The 17,324-nt window shown below is 46.1% G+C and overlaps 6 protein-coding genes across 6 annotated transcripts; 4 read left to right on the top strand and 2 right to left on the bottom strand.

Annotated features, from left to right (window-relative positions):
- Positions 1 to 70: 70 nt before the first annotated feature.
- On the bottom strand, positions 71 to 532 carry JR316_0002445 (uncharacterized protein; the record flags this gene model as incomplete). Its single annotated transcript, XM_047888237.1, has 1 exon — positions 71 to 532. One exon carries the CDS (start codon positions 530 to 532, stop codon positions 71 to 73), a length of 462 nt encoding a protein of 153 aa, XP_047753160.1.
- A 788-nt stretch (positions 533 to 1,320) lies between these two features.
- Positions 1,321 to 3,100, top strand: JR316_0002444 (uncharacterized protein; the record flags this gene model as incomplete). Its single annotated transcript, XM_047888236.1, has 6 exons — positions 1,321 to 1,604; positions 1,762 to 1,795; positions 1,846 to 1,921; positions 1,975 to 2,570; positions 2,622 to 2,787; positions 2,853 to 3,100. 6 exons carry the CDS (start codon positions 1,321 to 1,323, stop codon positions 3,098 to 3,100), a joined length of 1,404 nt encoding a protein of 467 aa, XP_047753159.1.
- An 861-nt stretch (positions 3,101 to 3,961) lies between these two features.
- Positions 3,962 to 5,855, top strand: JR316_0002443 (uncharacterized protein; the record flags this gene model as incomplete). Its single annotated transcript, XM_047888235.1, has 6 exons — positions 3,962 to 4,448; positions 4,505 to 4,524; positions 4,595 to 4,670; positions 4,726 to 5,324; positions 5,377 to 5,542; positions 5,608 to 5,855. 6 exons carry the CDS (start codon positions 3,962 to 3,964, stop codon positions 5,853 to 5,855), a joined length of 1,596 nt encoding a protein of 531 aa, XP_047753158.1.
- A 394-nt stretch (positions 5,856 to 6,249) lies between these two features.
- JR316_0002442 (uncharacterized protein) lies at positions 6,250 to 7,166 on the top strand (the record flags this gene model as incomplete). Its single annotated transcript, XM_047888234.1, has 2 exons — positions 6,250 to 6,825; positions 6,876 to 7,166. The coding sequence occupies 2 exons, from the start codon at positions 6,250 to 6,252 to the stop codon at positions 7,164 to 7,166; spliced, it is 867 nt and encodes a 288-aa protein (XP_047753157.1).
- Positions 7,167 to 13,041: 5,875 nt separating this feature from the next.
- On the top strand, positions 13,042 to 14,227 carry JR316_0002441 (cAMP-independent regulatory protein pac2; the record flags this gene model as incomplete). Its single annotated transcript, XM_047888233.1, has 5 exons — positions 13,042 to 13,207; positions 13,276 to 13,394; positions 13,471 to 13,526; positions 13,592 to 13,686; positions 13,749 to 14,227. The coding sequence occupies 5 exons, from the start codon at positions 13,042 to 13,044 to the stop codon at positions 14,225 to 14,227; spliced, it is 915 nt and encodes a 304-aa protein (XP_047753156.1).
- Positions 14,228 to 16,091: 1,864 nt separating this feature from the next.
- Positions 16,092 to 17,259, bottom strand: JR316_0002440 (putative endoplasmic reticulum membrane protein; the record flags this gene model as incomplete). The annotated part of the gene is made up of 3 exons (XM_047888232.1): positions 16,092 to 16,230; positions 16,284 to 16,854; positions 16,992 to 17,259. The coding sequence occupies 3 exons, from the start codon at positions 17,257 to 17,259 to the stop codon at positions 16,092 to 16,094; spliced, it is 978 nt and encodes a 325-aa protein (XP_047753155.1).
- Positions 17,260 to 17,324: the final 65 nt, after the last annotated feature.

The raw sequence follows: 17,324 nt of genomic DNA, 5'->3' as shown, positions 1-17,324 counted from the left end.
ACTTAGTCAAAATCCACGGATTTCAGAGGGACCGAGGTATGTCATTCGATAACATTTTACTCCACAACGCTCAATCCCACTCGAAATCGCCCTCGTCACTGCTAATCGACTCATCTGTGTCTACTTCCTCATCATCGGCATCTATCTCATCCATATCAAAAGCAACATCATCTTCTGTCAACCGAGGTAAAGTGGTATAATCACTTTCATCCATGTCTTCCAAGTTGGAGCTGAATATTGCATTTAGATCCGGGTCTTCGATTGTATCAGGTTCGGTTTTGACATCTTGGTCGGCCGGTGGAGTATCTGAATGAGCTATCTGTTCAAGGTATGTTGCCACATCTGTCACCGGCTTCATTTTTCGACGTAGCTGCAATTTCTTGAAAGATAGGTTGTATTTGGCAAGCAGGTTTTTTTCTCCTGCGGTAAGGTTGTGCAGTCCTGTGGCTATAACATCCTTAACAATTTTGTCGTGCTTAAGAATCCGGCCTTTCTGTACATTATAAACACCATGGTCAGCAAGACTTTGCATGAGACTTTCTATGTCAGCTTGGAGATCAGGTGGAGCAAGGCTTCAACACCCATCCACACCCAATCATCCATACAGTACCTGGTCCTTGTACTATCCCAACTATTACCATCCTCAGTCTCTCATAACACCACAAAGAGGATACTATAACCCATATCACCACACATCTCAACCACCACCACCACCTCCTCCTCCTCCTCCCCCTCCCTAGTACATAGTCCTTTTGTCAAAAAAAAAAGTATGTTATAGCCTATATATCTGAATAGATTGTGACAAGTACATTCTGAAAATACATACTTGAAAAATACTTTTTTTTGGCAATGTGGCCACTTTGAGGGAGGCGGGGATGTGTGAGGATCGCGAAATTTCGCGAATTTCGCTAAGTCCCAGTCACAAACTGTCACCTCGACAAGATCGTCCAAGTTCTGCCCAGACCTTCTGAGGTGACCTTGATTTTCGCAGTCCGATCCTTGTCCGCGCGATCCGGTTGTGTTCCGGTTGATGTTTGGTCGTACAAACATTGACCCGAGGTATCGGATCGGGACCAGAAAATCAGGTCACCTCAGAAGGTCTGGCTTGCGAGACTAGTATCTGTGAGGGAGCAGTGAGGCGGCCGGGGGACGGCAGGCATCCTTTTTAGGTCCGAAAAACTGCTTTCCTAATATGTACCTACCTACCTACCAAAATAAGTGAGCCATCAGTGTCAATAATAAGACACTTGGCTTTTTCTGGTTCATATACTAGCTAGATCTTTAGTCGCTGCGTGGGGCCCTGCTCTAACGCTTCTACACATGTTGTCTCGTATTAAGTCCTTGATCTTTCTTACCGTCCTTCTGGTGACTGCGGTTTCGTTGGCCTATTCTTCCATCCTTCTCCTGTTCGCCCCGCCAAGTCGGAATATCTATCAATACCCGCCATCTTCAAAACCACCCTTAAACCCTCTACATTGTATACCGCCTCCACAGAATCCCCTCATAAAGCCAGCTTTGCGGGAGAACATCGCTAAAACGAAAGAATCGCCACCTCTAAAGGAATGGGACTCATCTAAATACCTGAAAGGACCTCCAACTGACAAGTTCAGAGGCGAGTCTGACTTCATGGCGTTCCCACCGAAACTCACAACGCGTTTTAGATAATCTTCTAGAAAATGAAGTATATATCACAGCGGGGTCGAATGCAGGGTTCAGTACGTGTTTTTGTTAGTGGGATTTAAGTTACCTTCTGAAGTCAAGTCATTATTATGAAGCCAATCAACTCATGAGCTATGTACGTCGCCTTGATGTCTAGTCGGAATACTATGTTCATCTAACCTATAGACCAACATGATTTATCTGGGAATGATATCGGGACGAGTACCGATTATACCACCGTTTGGACCAGATCACCACATCTGTGAGTGCTGCTATGTTTTATGCGATTAATTACGCAGACCGACACTTCCAAAGCCCTGGACGCCGGCGTCGTTCCTTTCGGGAATATTTTTAATATGAGCCGCGCCAGAGACCTTATGAGATATCCTTTGCTGGAATGGCGCGACGTGAAGAAACTGCCTTCAACGAGCTCAAGCGAAATCCCTCTACCCGAAGAGCGTGAAGAGCTGGGCTGTTGGTCAACCCGGCACGGAAATGACCCACTTCCCTTGCGAGTCAAATGGGTGATGGATCATCTCAAGCTGGATATCTCATACACTCGCGCCCCAACCGAGGCCCGCAACAATCCCAGCGATGGGAATGACGATTTTCTCATTTTCCATAAGATGATGCAGTTCATTTTCCCTCGGAAACCCCGTCCACCGCCGAACGGGCATTACGAGATCATGATGGAATCGCCTCTGGGAAGACGTCTCCTACCTGACGAGCATATGTCGTGTTTCGATTTTCTCTACTATGTCACTACAGGCGAGACCTACGAGTACAAGTTTGCATGGTCACCTGCCTGGACAAAGGTCGCAACACATTTGCACTTTACCGATGACTTGGTTAAAATGGTTGAAGGCTACCTTGCAAGAGCCTTTGGTACTTCAGAGAACAATATCCCACAGGTGATTGTCTTCTCGCTTCTTTCTTCATTAATGGCTAAATTTAGGTCACAGTTTATTGCTGTTCATATCAGGCGGGGTGACTTCGCGAACCAATGTTGGGATACCCCTGGGAACTGCTTAGCACCTCTCTCCACATTCGAGAAGCGCGTCGAAAAGATACGAAGAGAGCTCCGCGATAAGCACAATAAACGCGTGAAGCATGTTCTCGTCACATCAGGTATGTGTGTGTGTCCCATTGCTTAAAGAAGAAGACAATGTGTGTTGAATCCCCCTTCACGGAAGACGAAAAGGATCCAGAATTTTGGGATGAGGTTCAGGAACTTGGATGGGTAACCATTAATCACGAAGAAGAGCGCACATTTAAAAAATACGGCGAATGGTACCTTCCGATTGTGGAATTTGTGGCACAAAGTATGGCCGTTGGTTTTGTAGGCACACACGACTCCACGTTCAGTCTGGTCAGCGCGCGGCGGGTAGAAGATTGGAACAATGGACCGACATCATATGTTCAACATTTTGAGAAGGAGTAACCGATATTTAAACAACTCCCATCAAGATTGAAAAAGTATAAAAACCCAATTGGCCCAGTCGAGACTTCATTGACTCACCTTCGAACCTACATCCACTCTCATTATACACACTACGCATACATGCAACACACACACAAACGGCACACCTTGGGATAATTAGATTAGCGGACAGTAATCATCAGCATCAGCATCATCATGTATTTAATACACATACGTAGTAGATGAGGAACAGACTAAATTATTTTTTGTATCACGAATGTAATTGTTTCTTTTCATCTTTATCTTTAGCGCTCGTCTGATCACTTACTCCTAATGAGTGGACAAAGATTCGATGGATATGCCAGTGTGTAATGTGGTTTAATCGCGTTCGTTTGTCGGTATAGCACATCAGGTTCTCAATTTCTAACAGTATTTGATTTTCGGTTAGACCTCAACTACCTGTTGAGTAGAAGCTATTGAATGGACGTAAACAAAGCCATCAAAAATGCCGTGCCCTGGATTCCAGTCAAATGTTAGAAATGCAGAGTTGAACACCGTTGATGTCTCCCAAAAATAATTCCTTATCACTCGTTCCATTTTTCATGCCATAAGACAGACACTGCTCCTCACTTTAAAACTTGACATCCGCAAAAAAAGACACAAATTCTGGCAAATTCAATTGGTAGGAAAGTGCGGCAAGATCGGACGATTCAGGATAACTGCAAGTTGGACCTGGACTGAGGGCAGGTGGCGTGAAGGGAGTAGTGCACAAGCTCCCAGCCACCGAAACAAGACACGTTCTATAGATTATTAGACTCGTCGACGGAGGCGCCTCTACCGCTGGCAAAAGACAATCCACGAACGGTTTGAATCCCTAGCAAGATGGTGAATGAGCGCGTCCACATTTCCGATCGTTATTTCAGACCGAGGGCTGGCACAGGTGGTTCTCTCCCGCTAGGCTCCACAGGCCCATCAGGCTCGAAAACGAGACAACGACATGGCTCTCGTATCCAACGATTTTTACAACGCCTGCGAATGTGGTTCATGTTATCAACCAGAGGAAGACGCACACTTGCCGCTGTTGTTTTTTTCTTCTCGGTGTTGCTCTGCATATTCATACTGGAGCCCCATAAAGTGTACCCTTCAAACCGATTTGCATTGCGCGAGTTCAATATACGTCGATGGGGGGCGGCTAAAGGGGCTGAAGTGTCATCTGAAGCAGTGAATGGACCCGCCACGCGAAAGTTTAGAGGTGAGTGCTGCATCGGCTTCGTGCTATTAAAACCATCGCGGCTCAATGGAAGGAACCATGCAGACAACCTTCGGAACGATACTAGCTACATTACTAGCTGGTCAAATGCGGGCTTTAGTAGGTTCTACTCCCTATTCGCTAATTCTCAGATTGTCTTACGCATGATTGTACAGCAAATCAATTCATGGGCTATGTACGTAGCCTTTGAGCCAATTCTGCTTGATTAATGAATTAAAAGGCTTCTGTCTTCTTTGAGGATTTAGGTTAACATGATTTATCTTGGATTGCTCACTGACAGAGTTCCTATTTTGCCTCCATTTGCTCCTGACCATCATATCTGTGCGTGCCGCTCACTCTTTCGTGAAGTGAAATACTAATTGGTGAAATTTATTAGCAAGCTCTGCTGGTATAATACCCTTTGGCGACTTATTTGATTTAGATCATTTAAGAAAGCAGCTTCGAACACCCATCTTAGAGTGGCGCGACGTGAAGGCTTTGCCATCGCGCTACTCTGCAGATCCGTACTCAACGCGTGAAGTCGAACCCCTGGGCTGCTGGACCACGCGCAAAGAAAGCGAAGGGAATCCTATACGCGCTGAAAACGTGGTACATCATCTCGGACTTGATGTATCCTACACCAGGGTTCCAAGCCACACGCGACTCGACCCCTCGAATCCAGAAGAGACGCACGTCGTATTCCCGCATCTCGCCGCTCTAATTTACCCTATCGATCCCATTGCTGATCCTGAAAGTTTCCGCACTCTGGCTCCTTCGCCAGGAGGGCACTGGGACACACCTGAATCACAGCTATCGTGTTTCGATACGATGTACTATGCAACATCCGGGGCAAAGGCATTTGAATGGCAATATTCCTGGTCACCTGTGTGGCGCACTGTCGGGCGACATGTGCGGTTCACAAGAGAAATTGAAGACCTTGGATATCAATACCTTTCGAATGTGTTCGGTCTGGATGAAGCAGAGGAAGTTCCACCGGTAGAATTTTTGTGATTCTAGAAATAGACCCGCGCTTATTGTTCATTTTTAGTTCATCATTGTTCACATCCGGCGGGGTGATTTCGCGATGTTCTGCTCGCATAGTGGACAGGTGGATTGTTTCCCCCCTCTTTCAACATACAAAAAGCGCGTCGACGACGTCAAGATGGAGCTGATGGAAAGAGACATTCCTGTTACGAATGTCGTCGTCGTTTCAGGTACCTAAAGCTACCTATCTACACGTTGATGAACCTGACTCGCGATTTGATTGCTGCATTTTAAGATGAGAAGTCGCCCCGGTTTTGGGCGAACGTAAAAAATCAGGAGTGGTTCTACATCAATCACACCGCAGAGCGGACCTTGGAGCGTTTCGGCGAGTGGTACCCACCGCTCGTTGACATCGTGGTACAAAGTTATGCATTTGGATTCGTCGGCACTGAAGACTCTACGTTTAGTCTGGTCGGGCAGCGGAGAGTTGAAGACTGGAATGGGGGCGTAACGATGAATGTTAAGGTGCAGGTAGGATACTAAGTATATGGTATTTAATATTATAAGTAGTTAGTCCGAGGCACGATGCGCCTTGTAATGCGGCACAGTGGTGCCGCGCAATCGTAATGACGAAAGAAAGTGTCTGGGAATATTAACTAGTGCTACGTGGAGTTGAATGGAAATCAGAGGACTAAAAGAGTACGGTGCGGTGCTTTCTGGCCAGGAACAAGGGTGTCCATTTTGAAGGAATTAAAACTGGGTCGGAGAGTGGGTCAACCGTCGCGTCAATGTTAGGAGAAGTCTCGGTTGTGGCTTGTTTGGACCGGACGGAATACAAGGAAGTTTGCCAAGCCTATTCGCTGCACTAACATCCACACTACATTCTTTTCTAACTTCTCTCATTATAATCCCTCTTTTGTCCTGGCTTATCTATTGTATGTCTTTCCCTCGTCTCAATAGTCGATCACCACCCCGCTCCAGTACCACCTTTGTCCGTTCATATTTGCCTCCTTCGTCGTCAATGTCATTGCCCCCGCAGTTAGCCAATGTTCTCGCCGCTTTCCACCCTCGGAAACCGAAGCAACGAGCCACTTTCGTCGCCCTGATCATCCTCGTGTGTCTTTCCAGCTACATTTTCATCGCAAACAGCGCCTCCTTTTCCCCAGCTATGGCTCTCCGGCGGTCGGACTCGGCTGCCGCAGAGCAGCTGGCTATAGCCTTGGAGACGATTCAAAACTCGCGACTGGCCGGCGGGTCAGGCCACAAGCACCTGAAAGGGGGTCATCATCGAAAGATGTCTCTGAAGCTTGACCAAGCGCAGGAACTCGCTGCCGTTACCAGCTTTCTTGCGAGCCTTCCTCAGAATGTCATCCCTCCCTCCGTAGACCCGTCAATACCAATCGACCCTTCGTTAGTGTTGGACTTTGATACACGGGGGCCACGCGCTCGTGAGGAAGTCAAGGCAATGGTTGAGGATGTTTGGCTAAGAAATCCAGTTTTCCTTTGGTCAAAGGTTCGCTTTGGTTGTCATCGTTCTTTTGCTCTTTCTCAACCTTTTTCTAGGTGTATTCGCCTGCGTCACGAGAAATCAAAAGCATTCTTGCAGATCTATATCTCCGTCCTGCGCCTACTATCATAGACGTTGACATCCGGGACGATGCAGACGTGCTAATACCCATGCTTGCCCGCCTCACTTCTTATCCCGAACTCCCCGTGTTGCTCATCGGCGGCAAGCCCGTTGATACATCTGTCGATAATATTCGTGCTCTAGAAAAGAGTGGTGAATTACAAAAGATGATCACGGAGGCTGGTTCCCTTATCAATGGCTCGAAGAAGAAGAAAAACAGAAAATGATCCGTTAGATATTTTTCTTCTCTCTTCACGACGATACACGAACCAGACGATATTTATGGTGCAGAAGCAATTGTGTTTATCAGCTCAACTGCTATCCTTGCAACACCCGCAACAACGCACAGGCCGTACTACACACTCATTCACATTCTTTTCAAGACTCACACTGGTTGGAATCCTACTACCTGCAAAGGACGGCAGGCTGAAATACTCATTCGTCACACAGTACCTCACCATTACGCCCGAGATAGCTTGTCGGACATTTCATTTAATTTTTTTATCAGGGCTTCTGCTTCTTGCAGATTTTGTGTCAATAGCATGATTTCATTCTATGGGTTGCAATTGCGCCTGTATCACAAGCGTTACATACCATTGCTCGCATTGTGACTTGGGAGCTTTTCTGTTCGGCTTGGATAGCAGGTATTGATCACAGACCAACGATGACCCTGCTCGGGCCTTGCGACCCTCCGTGTTCGGGCAAAGCAAAAACCATTTTAAACCTCTCGCATTCCGTTTTCTTATTTTCCATTGGTCACTTTGCCTCTTGCCTCGACGATCGATCACTTTTTTCCTTTGTTTTCATTGTACATAGACCCCATCCTCTCTTCCGTGACGTTATTTACCATACCCGCTTGTCTTGTGCTATTAGCAGTGCGCTCAGCCTCCATCCGTCTAAACCTCCTATCCCCCACACCACGCACCATTGCTTTCTCATAGCTACATCTGTGCTCTCTATCTCTACAGTACCGTACATTTTCTTTCTGTAACAATCTAGAATGAAGATACCACAATATTTAAATGCGGTGAATTGCGGAAGGTGGTTTCGTGTCTCGGGTTGCTTGGGGACAATTGAAACGCCTACATGCCCGATGTGATGCGTGAACCGTAAGTGAGTGAATCGACTTCTGTATACATTATAACGTGCGTTTTGGGATTGCTGCAAGTCTGTTGGTGCTCACTAAGTGTATTGAAGTTGCGGCTGATACTAGTGAGGCTGCACCAATTTCTACACAAAGGGTTTGTAAACATTTCTTACCATCATTCAGACGTGACGTTGGAACTGGTTGACAGTGAGAGAAGGGATCATAGATTTTGTGTCAATGTTGCCGATTCCAAGCTGATTCCGTCATGACATGATGTCGCCAATATAATTGCAAGATCACGTCTTTCTCTATCATTTGTCATCCGATCCCAAGTTGATGTAGGTGGAATGCTTTCCCATCCTGAAAATTTTGCGAGTCTTGCGCGAGGTCCTAGTAGGATGAACTCTGTGACAGGAATAGGATTGTACTTTCTCTCACAATCATTTTTTCAAGTAGAAATGCAACGTAGAGGGATCGGCACGCCTGAGAAATGTGATCTGAGACACGTACTCAAAGCATTGATTGGTGCTTATAATTACCTTTTTGGGCCATTTCTAGTGTTCCAAGCCTTTCCCATATCTGGTATTGAAATTCGGCACTTCGGCAGGTGGACGAGAGTTGAGGGACTTCGTCTATTTCGCTGTACGACATAAATATTATGTACGACTCGGCGCAAACCCAGGTTCGTCATTCTGATGCCTCAAGAGGAGACCTTTGGCAGCATATATGGCATCGGGGTATACCTCTGATCATGCTCCGATAGTTTCGATAATGGAACCCTTGCTTAACTTTCGAACCTCTTCCTAAGGGTGAAGTCGTGAATAGGCGTTCTTGGTATTCCGATCTTCCAGGGCAAACATAAATATGGATTGGATTGACCATGAAGGTTGCACACCGCTTGCAGTCATATGAGCTGCATCGTAAGATCCCCCATGGAGGCCTTCAAATTAATTTTAAAGCTTAGCTGATCGCGCTTCCAAGCTTCTGGCATGAAATGTCTGACCCGAATCGAAGCTGCAGAGGTACGTGCTATTTTTAAACTTGCTACTGTCAATCATATAAACTTTGGCTTCTTGAGTATTGCCAGCCAATCGCCACAAACAGCTTCGGCATATGCAAACAATGCGTGAAGACACCACTGAGCAAAACTGGCGCCATGAAGCGACCCTGTGTTTTATTGACATATGCTATTCCCGCTAAGTCAGTTCATGCTCCAAGGTCGATACTGCAACCGGATTGCAGGCGTCACGTAGGTTACTTGACTGGTGCTTGTTGTACAACATCTGTGGAGTGCTTCTTTGACGTTGGGCGTCGAATAGTTTCGTGCAATCTATGGAGGTTAAGGTCATGTGAATGGGGTGATGTGTACTAGCAACGACTGGTATATTCTTTCTTCAAGCAATCAGCTCTACTACGAAACGAGACAAAGTCCCCCATTAAGGTAAAATGCACGGGTATTAAGAAACAAGTATTTCTATCTCATTGGCGTTAAGCAATTGGCGAATATGAAGTAAGTTAACTTATACATACGTATCTCTCAATCTTGATAGAAGGAGAAAACACTGTTTGAGCACTGAGATAGAGAATGAATGTAATTATCATGCCTCCTGAAAAATTATCGCCGAAGCATTCAGGAAGATGGTACTCTGTCAACTAACACAACTTACCATAAACTCAAATACCTCATGCTCTGAACTTTGTTTAGTCTCGGTTACCTATAATTTTGCCTACAGCCCTATAGTTGATCTCCCAAGAACTGACGCAAATCATCAAGCAACGTGTCAGTCGGATGGTTCTCCTATTGAAGCTTTCGAAGATACTTATTAGGACGCCCACCTGTATCTTACCCACGAAGGTTAATTTGTAACGTAGCTCATCGTGACCTTATGATTACCTTGTGAAAGAACCTGAATTGATTGAAGTACTCGAGCCATGTTGTCGGCGCAGACACGTATCTCGCAATGGCTAAAGGATAACGCACTGGACTCTCATAATACGACGAGTACCTCACGTCAAATTGTCAACGAAGGCAGGTTCTGTGCCCTAGCGTATAGACCTCCTGGACCAACATAACTATACATCTTAGATAACTGTGATGGCAAGATCTCAATTGAATCGCAGTCTACTTTTCCAAGTTTTCAAAGAGGGGTAGAGTCATCTATGATATCATTGCAGTCTCTGCCAATGCTTGGGCTCGCTGCCGACCTTCAAAATTAGTCCGGCTTACGGCTTTGACGCGGGGTTGTGGCATTCTGATCAACCAGCCACGCACAAAAGAATGACATTGGCATTTGCGGCGTATGCCAGCGGAGACGTGAAGACAGGTAGATGCCCTCGCAAAAGTGGAGCAAAGCTGCAAAGACGAATGGGATTGGTCGAGCGCTGGTTCGCGGGTTCATCGAATCTGCCATAAGCTTTTGTTAGAGATTCAGCACGGTGAACTCACTAGGTATGTTACTAGAACATAGTTGGTGCATTCCATAATGCAATGCATATCACGGACTTGCAAAGCACACTCGTGAGAATCTGTCAAAGAGAATTTACCTTGAATATGATCTTGGTACGATGGTTCAGCAAATCAAGGTTACCTGAAGACGCGCTCCGAGTCGGCACCACAGTTTTTCCTTGTAGGTCTGAACGAACTTAGCGAGTGGCAGAAGTAACGGACAACTGCCCTTCTCCGCACTACAGGACGAGAGCGCTTTATTGTCTGTTATTCACGTTTGTTGCCAATTACCGATTCAAATTGCGTGTTGATTATTATATCAGCTTCAACTATAGCAATCAAGCAATAATTAAGGCTTGTTTTACGTTGCCCCTGGTAAGGTTATTTGAAATTTGAAAGGAATAGAGGCTTACCGGTATCATAACAAAGATTAGTTAAATTTGGGACTCAAAGACTTGCTTGATTTTAAACCGGTACCTTGAGAACGAACTGAAAATAAGGAAAAAGCGACGATTAAACGGCGCAAAAAGTGATGTGCCTTTCTTTAGGGACAATCACTCTATTTTGGTTGATCTCCATGTTCTTCGGGAACTAGCGGATAGAGACTTATCTCTTGAGTGCTTTAATTACTATTTTGGCAAGGGGATCGCTCTTCCGAGCTCTACATGAGTCGATCAACGACAATCGTGCTTGCGCAGACCTGATCTTTCGCCATTTTCTGGACATCAGATTGTAGGTATCTCCGTTGAGCATAACGCGTGTTAATGGCTGTCGGAAGTAAAAATCCAATTATTGAGGAAACGATTTCTCAGGTCTTCGGTTTGAAACCACTTGTATAAATTCTATCTTTAAGTCATGGGCGCTTATTGAGAGCAACAACAGCAAATACTACACAACTCGAGCAAGGCCTCTGAATCCAATTCAACATTCTGTGGTCTAGGTAGCTCAAGGAAATATAGACACGCTCTATCTGATAAGGAGGTGATCAGGGCACGGAGATATTATATCTATCGAAGTGTATATTCGTTTCACGATCAGACATTCTTTTAAGTCTTTGATATGTTCGCGGATCACCCTCGAGACAAAAAGGAGGCTTGCTTAAATTCAGATGCCCAAGACTATGGGTGGCGATAATACAGTTGTTTTAGTGTAGCACGGATGCTAATCCGAACTATGGCCAACCCGTCGATTAGAGCGAGAATGGCTGTCAGTCTTATGTCCTAAATAGAAAATTACTGGACAAACAGACGGCGATATTCAATACCTCATCACCGCACTTTATAGGGGAGGCGAATTACCCTTCGTTGATGATAGCGCTTGAATTGAACAATTGGACGTCTGCAGGTAGTCTGTTCCCGCTACGGAGGCAAATGAGCACTCGAAAGATCGTCGAATAAACCCTTGAGGTGGACAAGCATGCATAAAAAAGCACAGATCGTGTTTAGGCCCGAACTTCCGAGTCTTTCCCTTCTTTGTTCAAAGCCTTGCATCGTTTTCTGTGAATGCCTGTTGTATCTCAATTGTCGAACTGACAGAGCAGGCACCTTGGCAGAAATGAATTAAGCAGGTGCTCTGGGTGACTTATAAATGGCAAAAGCAATCCAAAGGTATTCCATGAACTATTGGTACATCAACGCCAAGTTTGGGCCAAGTTTGGGCCAAGGTGATGTATGTGTACTCGATTAGATATTCATTTTGACCACGATTGGTGGGACATATCGGTGAAGAGCTTTGAGAAGATAATGCATGTCAATTCTGCTCATAGTTCGAAATTGTCATGAGTGTAGTTGTAGGAGTCTGTGAGGAAATACAGCTCGAGGGCGATATCATAGCCGGCTTGCAAGGAAAGAAATTAGCGTATAAGCGTCCCGGATTTATGTTCGGAACAAGAGACAAATTCCCCAGGTTGCAAGATAACCGACCGAGGACGGGGATAAATTGTTATTGCAGGTGGTAGTGCCTAGACCGCGGATAATAAGATGAATGTTGGGGGAGGAGACTGGCGCCTAGTGGAAGTTCAAGTGAAGGTATCGGACCGAAGAATATGACTAGATATAGAGTGTTAATTAGCATCGTCTATTGCCGGCAAAGGGCGAGGAATATGCCGGAGTAGAGATTGGCAACCAACCTGCGTCATCCGCTGCAATTTCACCTCTATCAAATCTCTGCCAATCCCCGGCATACATCCTCCCGTCCAACTTTTCTTCAGTCTCCTCCCTTTCTACTCTCCTCCCACTCTTCTGCCTCCTCCACCTCCGGTATTCCTCCTTCTCTTCCCTCCCCTTTCCGTGTATTCTTTATTTATCGGTTGCACCGCTCAGGCACACGTCTATTAGGTTCCATTAATTCACATCCGATTTGTCCCTGATCTCCAAGGGATTTCTAAAACTCTAATATTGGACGGCCTTTTTCGAAGTCATGCTACATAGTTCATGTCGTAAACCCAAATACCCCATCCGTCGTGAGGTCCTGTGAAAACTTGATGGCGCTTGCGATCCATCCTGTTAAAGGCAGGGCCCATTCCTATGTCATAAACCACTTGCTTCCTTCTACCCTCCCCGTTTCTCAAATGCAGCGCGCAACAATAACTGGCATTCGCATTCGCTCCCCTGCCGATGCCCGTGTAATCTTCCATTCCGTCTACCTCAATATGTTCCCTATGGTCACTCGTCGTCTCGACACCGAGGAGCGCAGTCTTATATCAACGGGATCCGTCTATGTTTGGGAGGAAAGAGGTCCACAGGCCGAGTTGACTGGGGTAACACACCTCTTTTTTATCCCGCAGGTTCCCGCTGACTTTTAGGTCTCAGGTGGGCATCGAAAGATGGACTGATGGCGAGTTTGACTTACATTAGACTGTTTTCATCGATCCTTACGCCATATCCATCAGGTATCCGCTGGGGTCCATCAAGAGTGCGAGAAGTAAGGCCCGGGGCTGCGGTCCCAACTCAACTCCTATGTTCTTTCACCATTGACTGAACACAATTTGACACTTTAGGGGTTTCTTTTTTATCACGAAAAACCTTCATCCCAACAATTATACGCAGATAGTTTGTACGATCGCCTTTCATCGTTGTCTTTTCGTTTCGCCGATGCCCCTCTTCTATCTCCTCCCACAGGTCCCCATCTTATGATCCTATGCGGTCCGTTTTGATCAAACAGACATATACTGTGTATGTCGATACACCGCGTGGCCGGCGGAAGTGGCATCTTAGTACGGTCCTCTCATCTCAGCGTTGCGATTAAGCTACTAACCGACTGCTGTCGCATTCTCAGTCGCATACTTTACCGAAGACACTGTTAGTCGGCTCAGATCAATCGATGATATTCCTCAATTAGCCAACTTGGCCGTTCCTCATGGAAAATACAAAAGCGCACGGTCTGCAAAAGGGAGGCCTGACCATATTTTTAATCCTGACTCCGAATCTTCTGTGTTCTCTCGACTGGAATACGTGCCATATGCACCTAGACCTTCCTCGCCACCCACAGCCTCTCCAACATCCACACACCCTTCACACACAGATACGTGGCCTCCGGAGAGTCCAGCACACGAAGAACAACACATCCCCCATCGTCCTGGACCAGCCAGTTCAAGCTCCTCTGACGACGGGAAACGGGAGAGATCCCTACAACCACTACACTATCTTGAAATGAATGCTCCACCCCGACGGGATCCTGCAGATGAGAGGATCTTGATGCTATTGACGGCTCGCCGTGCCCAGGGTTTTGGTGACGGACCACTGCTTGGCCCATGATCTCATTCCTAGAACCGACAATCAACTACTTTACGAGCTTCGGCGTCATCATCGTACGTTTGACATCTGTCTACTATCGTATGTAAAGGAACTTTCTGGGGGGTGAATAATCACCCAACTTCTATCTAATAGAAGGGATCTTGCATGCCATGACCCTTCCTCCTGGCTAGCTCTAAACTAAACTAGCTAGCCTACTAGTGGCTTTCAATAGTTCTTTGTTGTTTTCGTAAAATTTTATACTTGCCATCTTTTGTCTATGTAGACATCTTTTTTTTGGAAAGATAAATTGAACGAACGGAACAGACGACAGGCCAATTAGAACCCCCCCGATCCCGCTGTCAAATTATGGAGATGAAGGATTAAGATTGTCGTGAGAGAAGCCTAGTGAAAGTTAATACTTTCTGGTGCGTATCAGTAAGACGTAAACCTAAACTGCTATATATATGGCCGTCCAGCGCAGTTGCGTGCCTTCATACTCCAGTGGTCCACAGGTCTCTGTGACGTTAAAATGCGCATCAGAAGAGACGCACAGGCCCTGGAAGATTTTACGATCGTTATTTACGGATGTGATTGGCATCAGAGCGGTAGACCTCTTTGACATCACTGAATGAATTATGCACATGTGGATAGCAAAGGTTAAACTCGTCGAATTCGGCTCCGTAGTTCTTGGGGACCAGTTTCGCGGAGTAGGAAATGTATATGCATTGGGAAATCAGTGAGGGTCATCGGTCAATGGGCAGAACGCCTACCAAACGTTTGGCGTCATCGAATTTGTTGTCATGACTTGTTCCGCCTATGCATGAATTTATCATTTGGTAAAAATGTTCGAAACACCAACTCTTTCGGCTGAAGGGTCGGCGGCAACCCGAGCGAAAGACTCTGTGGGTCGCTGTTCTTGACGTGAGAGTCGTTGATATCTGGGAGACTATGTCCTAGAGCAGCATAGGGTGAGATAGGCCCAGAAAACCCACGGCTCGAGCTCGATCCCTTCCCCCGCCGCATCGCAAAGTTACGTCAAACGATGACCAGATGTTGCACATGACCTAATGCCGCCACCAATGCAAACCTGTAAATTCGGACCCCATATGAACGAGAGACACTCGGCGGGGAACAAATGAGGGTTTCGAATGTAATGGTGAAACCTTTACCAGAGCCAGGTCGGCAGGAGAATGACCTGCCATCATCCTCGAAAAGCCCACCAATCAATATCAGAATCACTATCGGGCATGTATGCTATCCTGTGGTTTTGATAGGCGGTCCATGTGTTAAAATACTCGACAATGTATCGTCCACACACAGAATATAACACGATCCAGATTGGTGGTAGACTTTCTGAACGTTTCAGCATCTTCAGGTGACCAATGACGTCCCATAAAGTGGCAGCAGCTGAATAGATTAATTGTAGAGAATTAGAAACAGTAAATTGAATTGAATAGAAAGAGGGACGAGACCTTCACTATATTTGTTCAGGTGGGTAAGTCAGGTAAGTATCGAAAAGTGCACATGGGTCCTGCGATGTATAAAAAGCCTACACTATCGAAATGGGATAACTTTATCTGAGGGTAGGAATGACATGAGTAAAGCAAGTCGCAGTGTCTTGACACGAGAGCGAAGGGACTCCTTCGCCGAGATTCGACGCCGAAAAATCAGCAATCCTCGATATACAAATAGGTGAACTGTCATTAGACCAACTGTAATTTTATCATAATTGGGAATGTCCTGATACTACAACAAACAGCAAACTAGAGGCGGGTGGAGTCTGCACAGTGACGGTTCCAAGATCAATTTCGTGGCAGGAATGCTCGCAAGCTGCATGCCGATGTGGATAGCGCGCGGGGCCGGAGGAGGTCATAAGACTAGTCTTTCATTCCTTTTTGGTAGGAACAGCAGTTGCTAACAGGGTGCTTGGCAAGGGTTGATCCCCTACAGTGTAAAGTAGAGAAATGGAGCCAACGATGAGCAAAATAATCACGATCACAGTTCCAGTGAGTAGAACAAATGGACTGAGAAAAAATTGAATTGCCAATTTTACGAGATGAAAAATTTGGTCACTTACCCACTGATGTCCTTACGTTCACAGCTTTCGCCTGCCCAGTGATCAGTCTTGATTTTGTTTCCCTCTCCAGTGGTTGTTATGCCACAGCTGCATACAAAACATGTTCGCCCAGCCTTTGAAGCTTGGAGGCATTGGCCTCTGCCTGAGCAAGTAGAGGTGCCGTTATTACAGGCGTCCAAGGTCGTAAAACAGGTCGAAATCGATCCAATAGGTTGTTGTGGGGGTAGCTTATCTGATGGAGGGAGAGGTGCCTGAGTTTCTTGAGGTGCAGCTCGTTTGTTCACTGAAGGGGAGGTATAGGTAAGAACCGCCACGGTAAAGCGATCGTCGTCTATGAGTTGTTGCAACAAGGCACGGATTTCATCAGCAATGTCCAAGTATTCTTCACTGTATCGTCCTCCTTGCTCTCCAATATCATGTAGCTTGGACAACTCGACTGCAGCAAACGCAGGTTGTTCTGAGGTTTTGAAGAAAGATACAAGGGATGCTACGTCATTTGATTGCCCGAATTGGAAAGAAGAAAAGATGGACGCGAAGTTGGTGCTGGCTTGATGTAGGTATGTCGACAATACTGACGATAATGAGTAGATTTCTGCTGAAGGTGGCGTGTTTAAAGAAAAGGATTGATGCAGTGAGGTTGGTAGAACAGCTGCAGAATGTCAAATGTCGTCAGTTACCGAAGTGCGGCCATATTTGTGAGGACTTTACCTGGTGCGTCTCTTTCTTCGACAGTGACGAGAAGCGCACTCTTAGGCCCTTGTCCTACAAAAAGCTCTTCACTGTATACAGGATCTGAATTTCCCCACAACGGTTCAAAAGCCTCGAGTCCAAGGTGCCGAGAAAGCGCAGTGCTCGCGTCCTCTGGCGACAAATCCGAGTGAAGATACAAGGCTGAAGGAGATAAATACACGTCCACAGCGTTCGTAAAGTGTAGACAGGCTGCCAGTATTGCAGCTAGAGAACAAGACGCCAACATGATTAAGAGGGGTTGATAGACGACTTGGCAGTTGCAATAAGCCGCAGGTGTACTGCGACACCCAT

This window comes from Psilocybe cubensis, chromosome 2 (genome assembly GCF_017499595.1).
Source record: "Psilocybe cubensis strain MGC-MH-2018 chromosome 2, whole genome shotgun sequence".
In the NCBI taxonomy this organism is placed as follows: domain Eukaryota; kingdom Fungi; phylum Basidiomycota; class Agaricomycetes; order Agaricales; family Agrocybaceae; genus Psilocybe; species Psilocybe cubensis.
The sequence above is the reverse complement of the archived record's forward strand: the minus strand, read 5'-3'. Positions and strand labels throughout refer to the sequence as shown.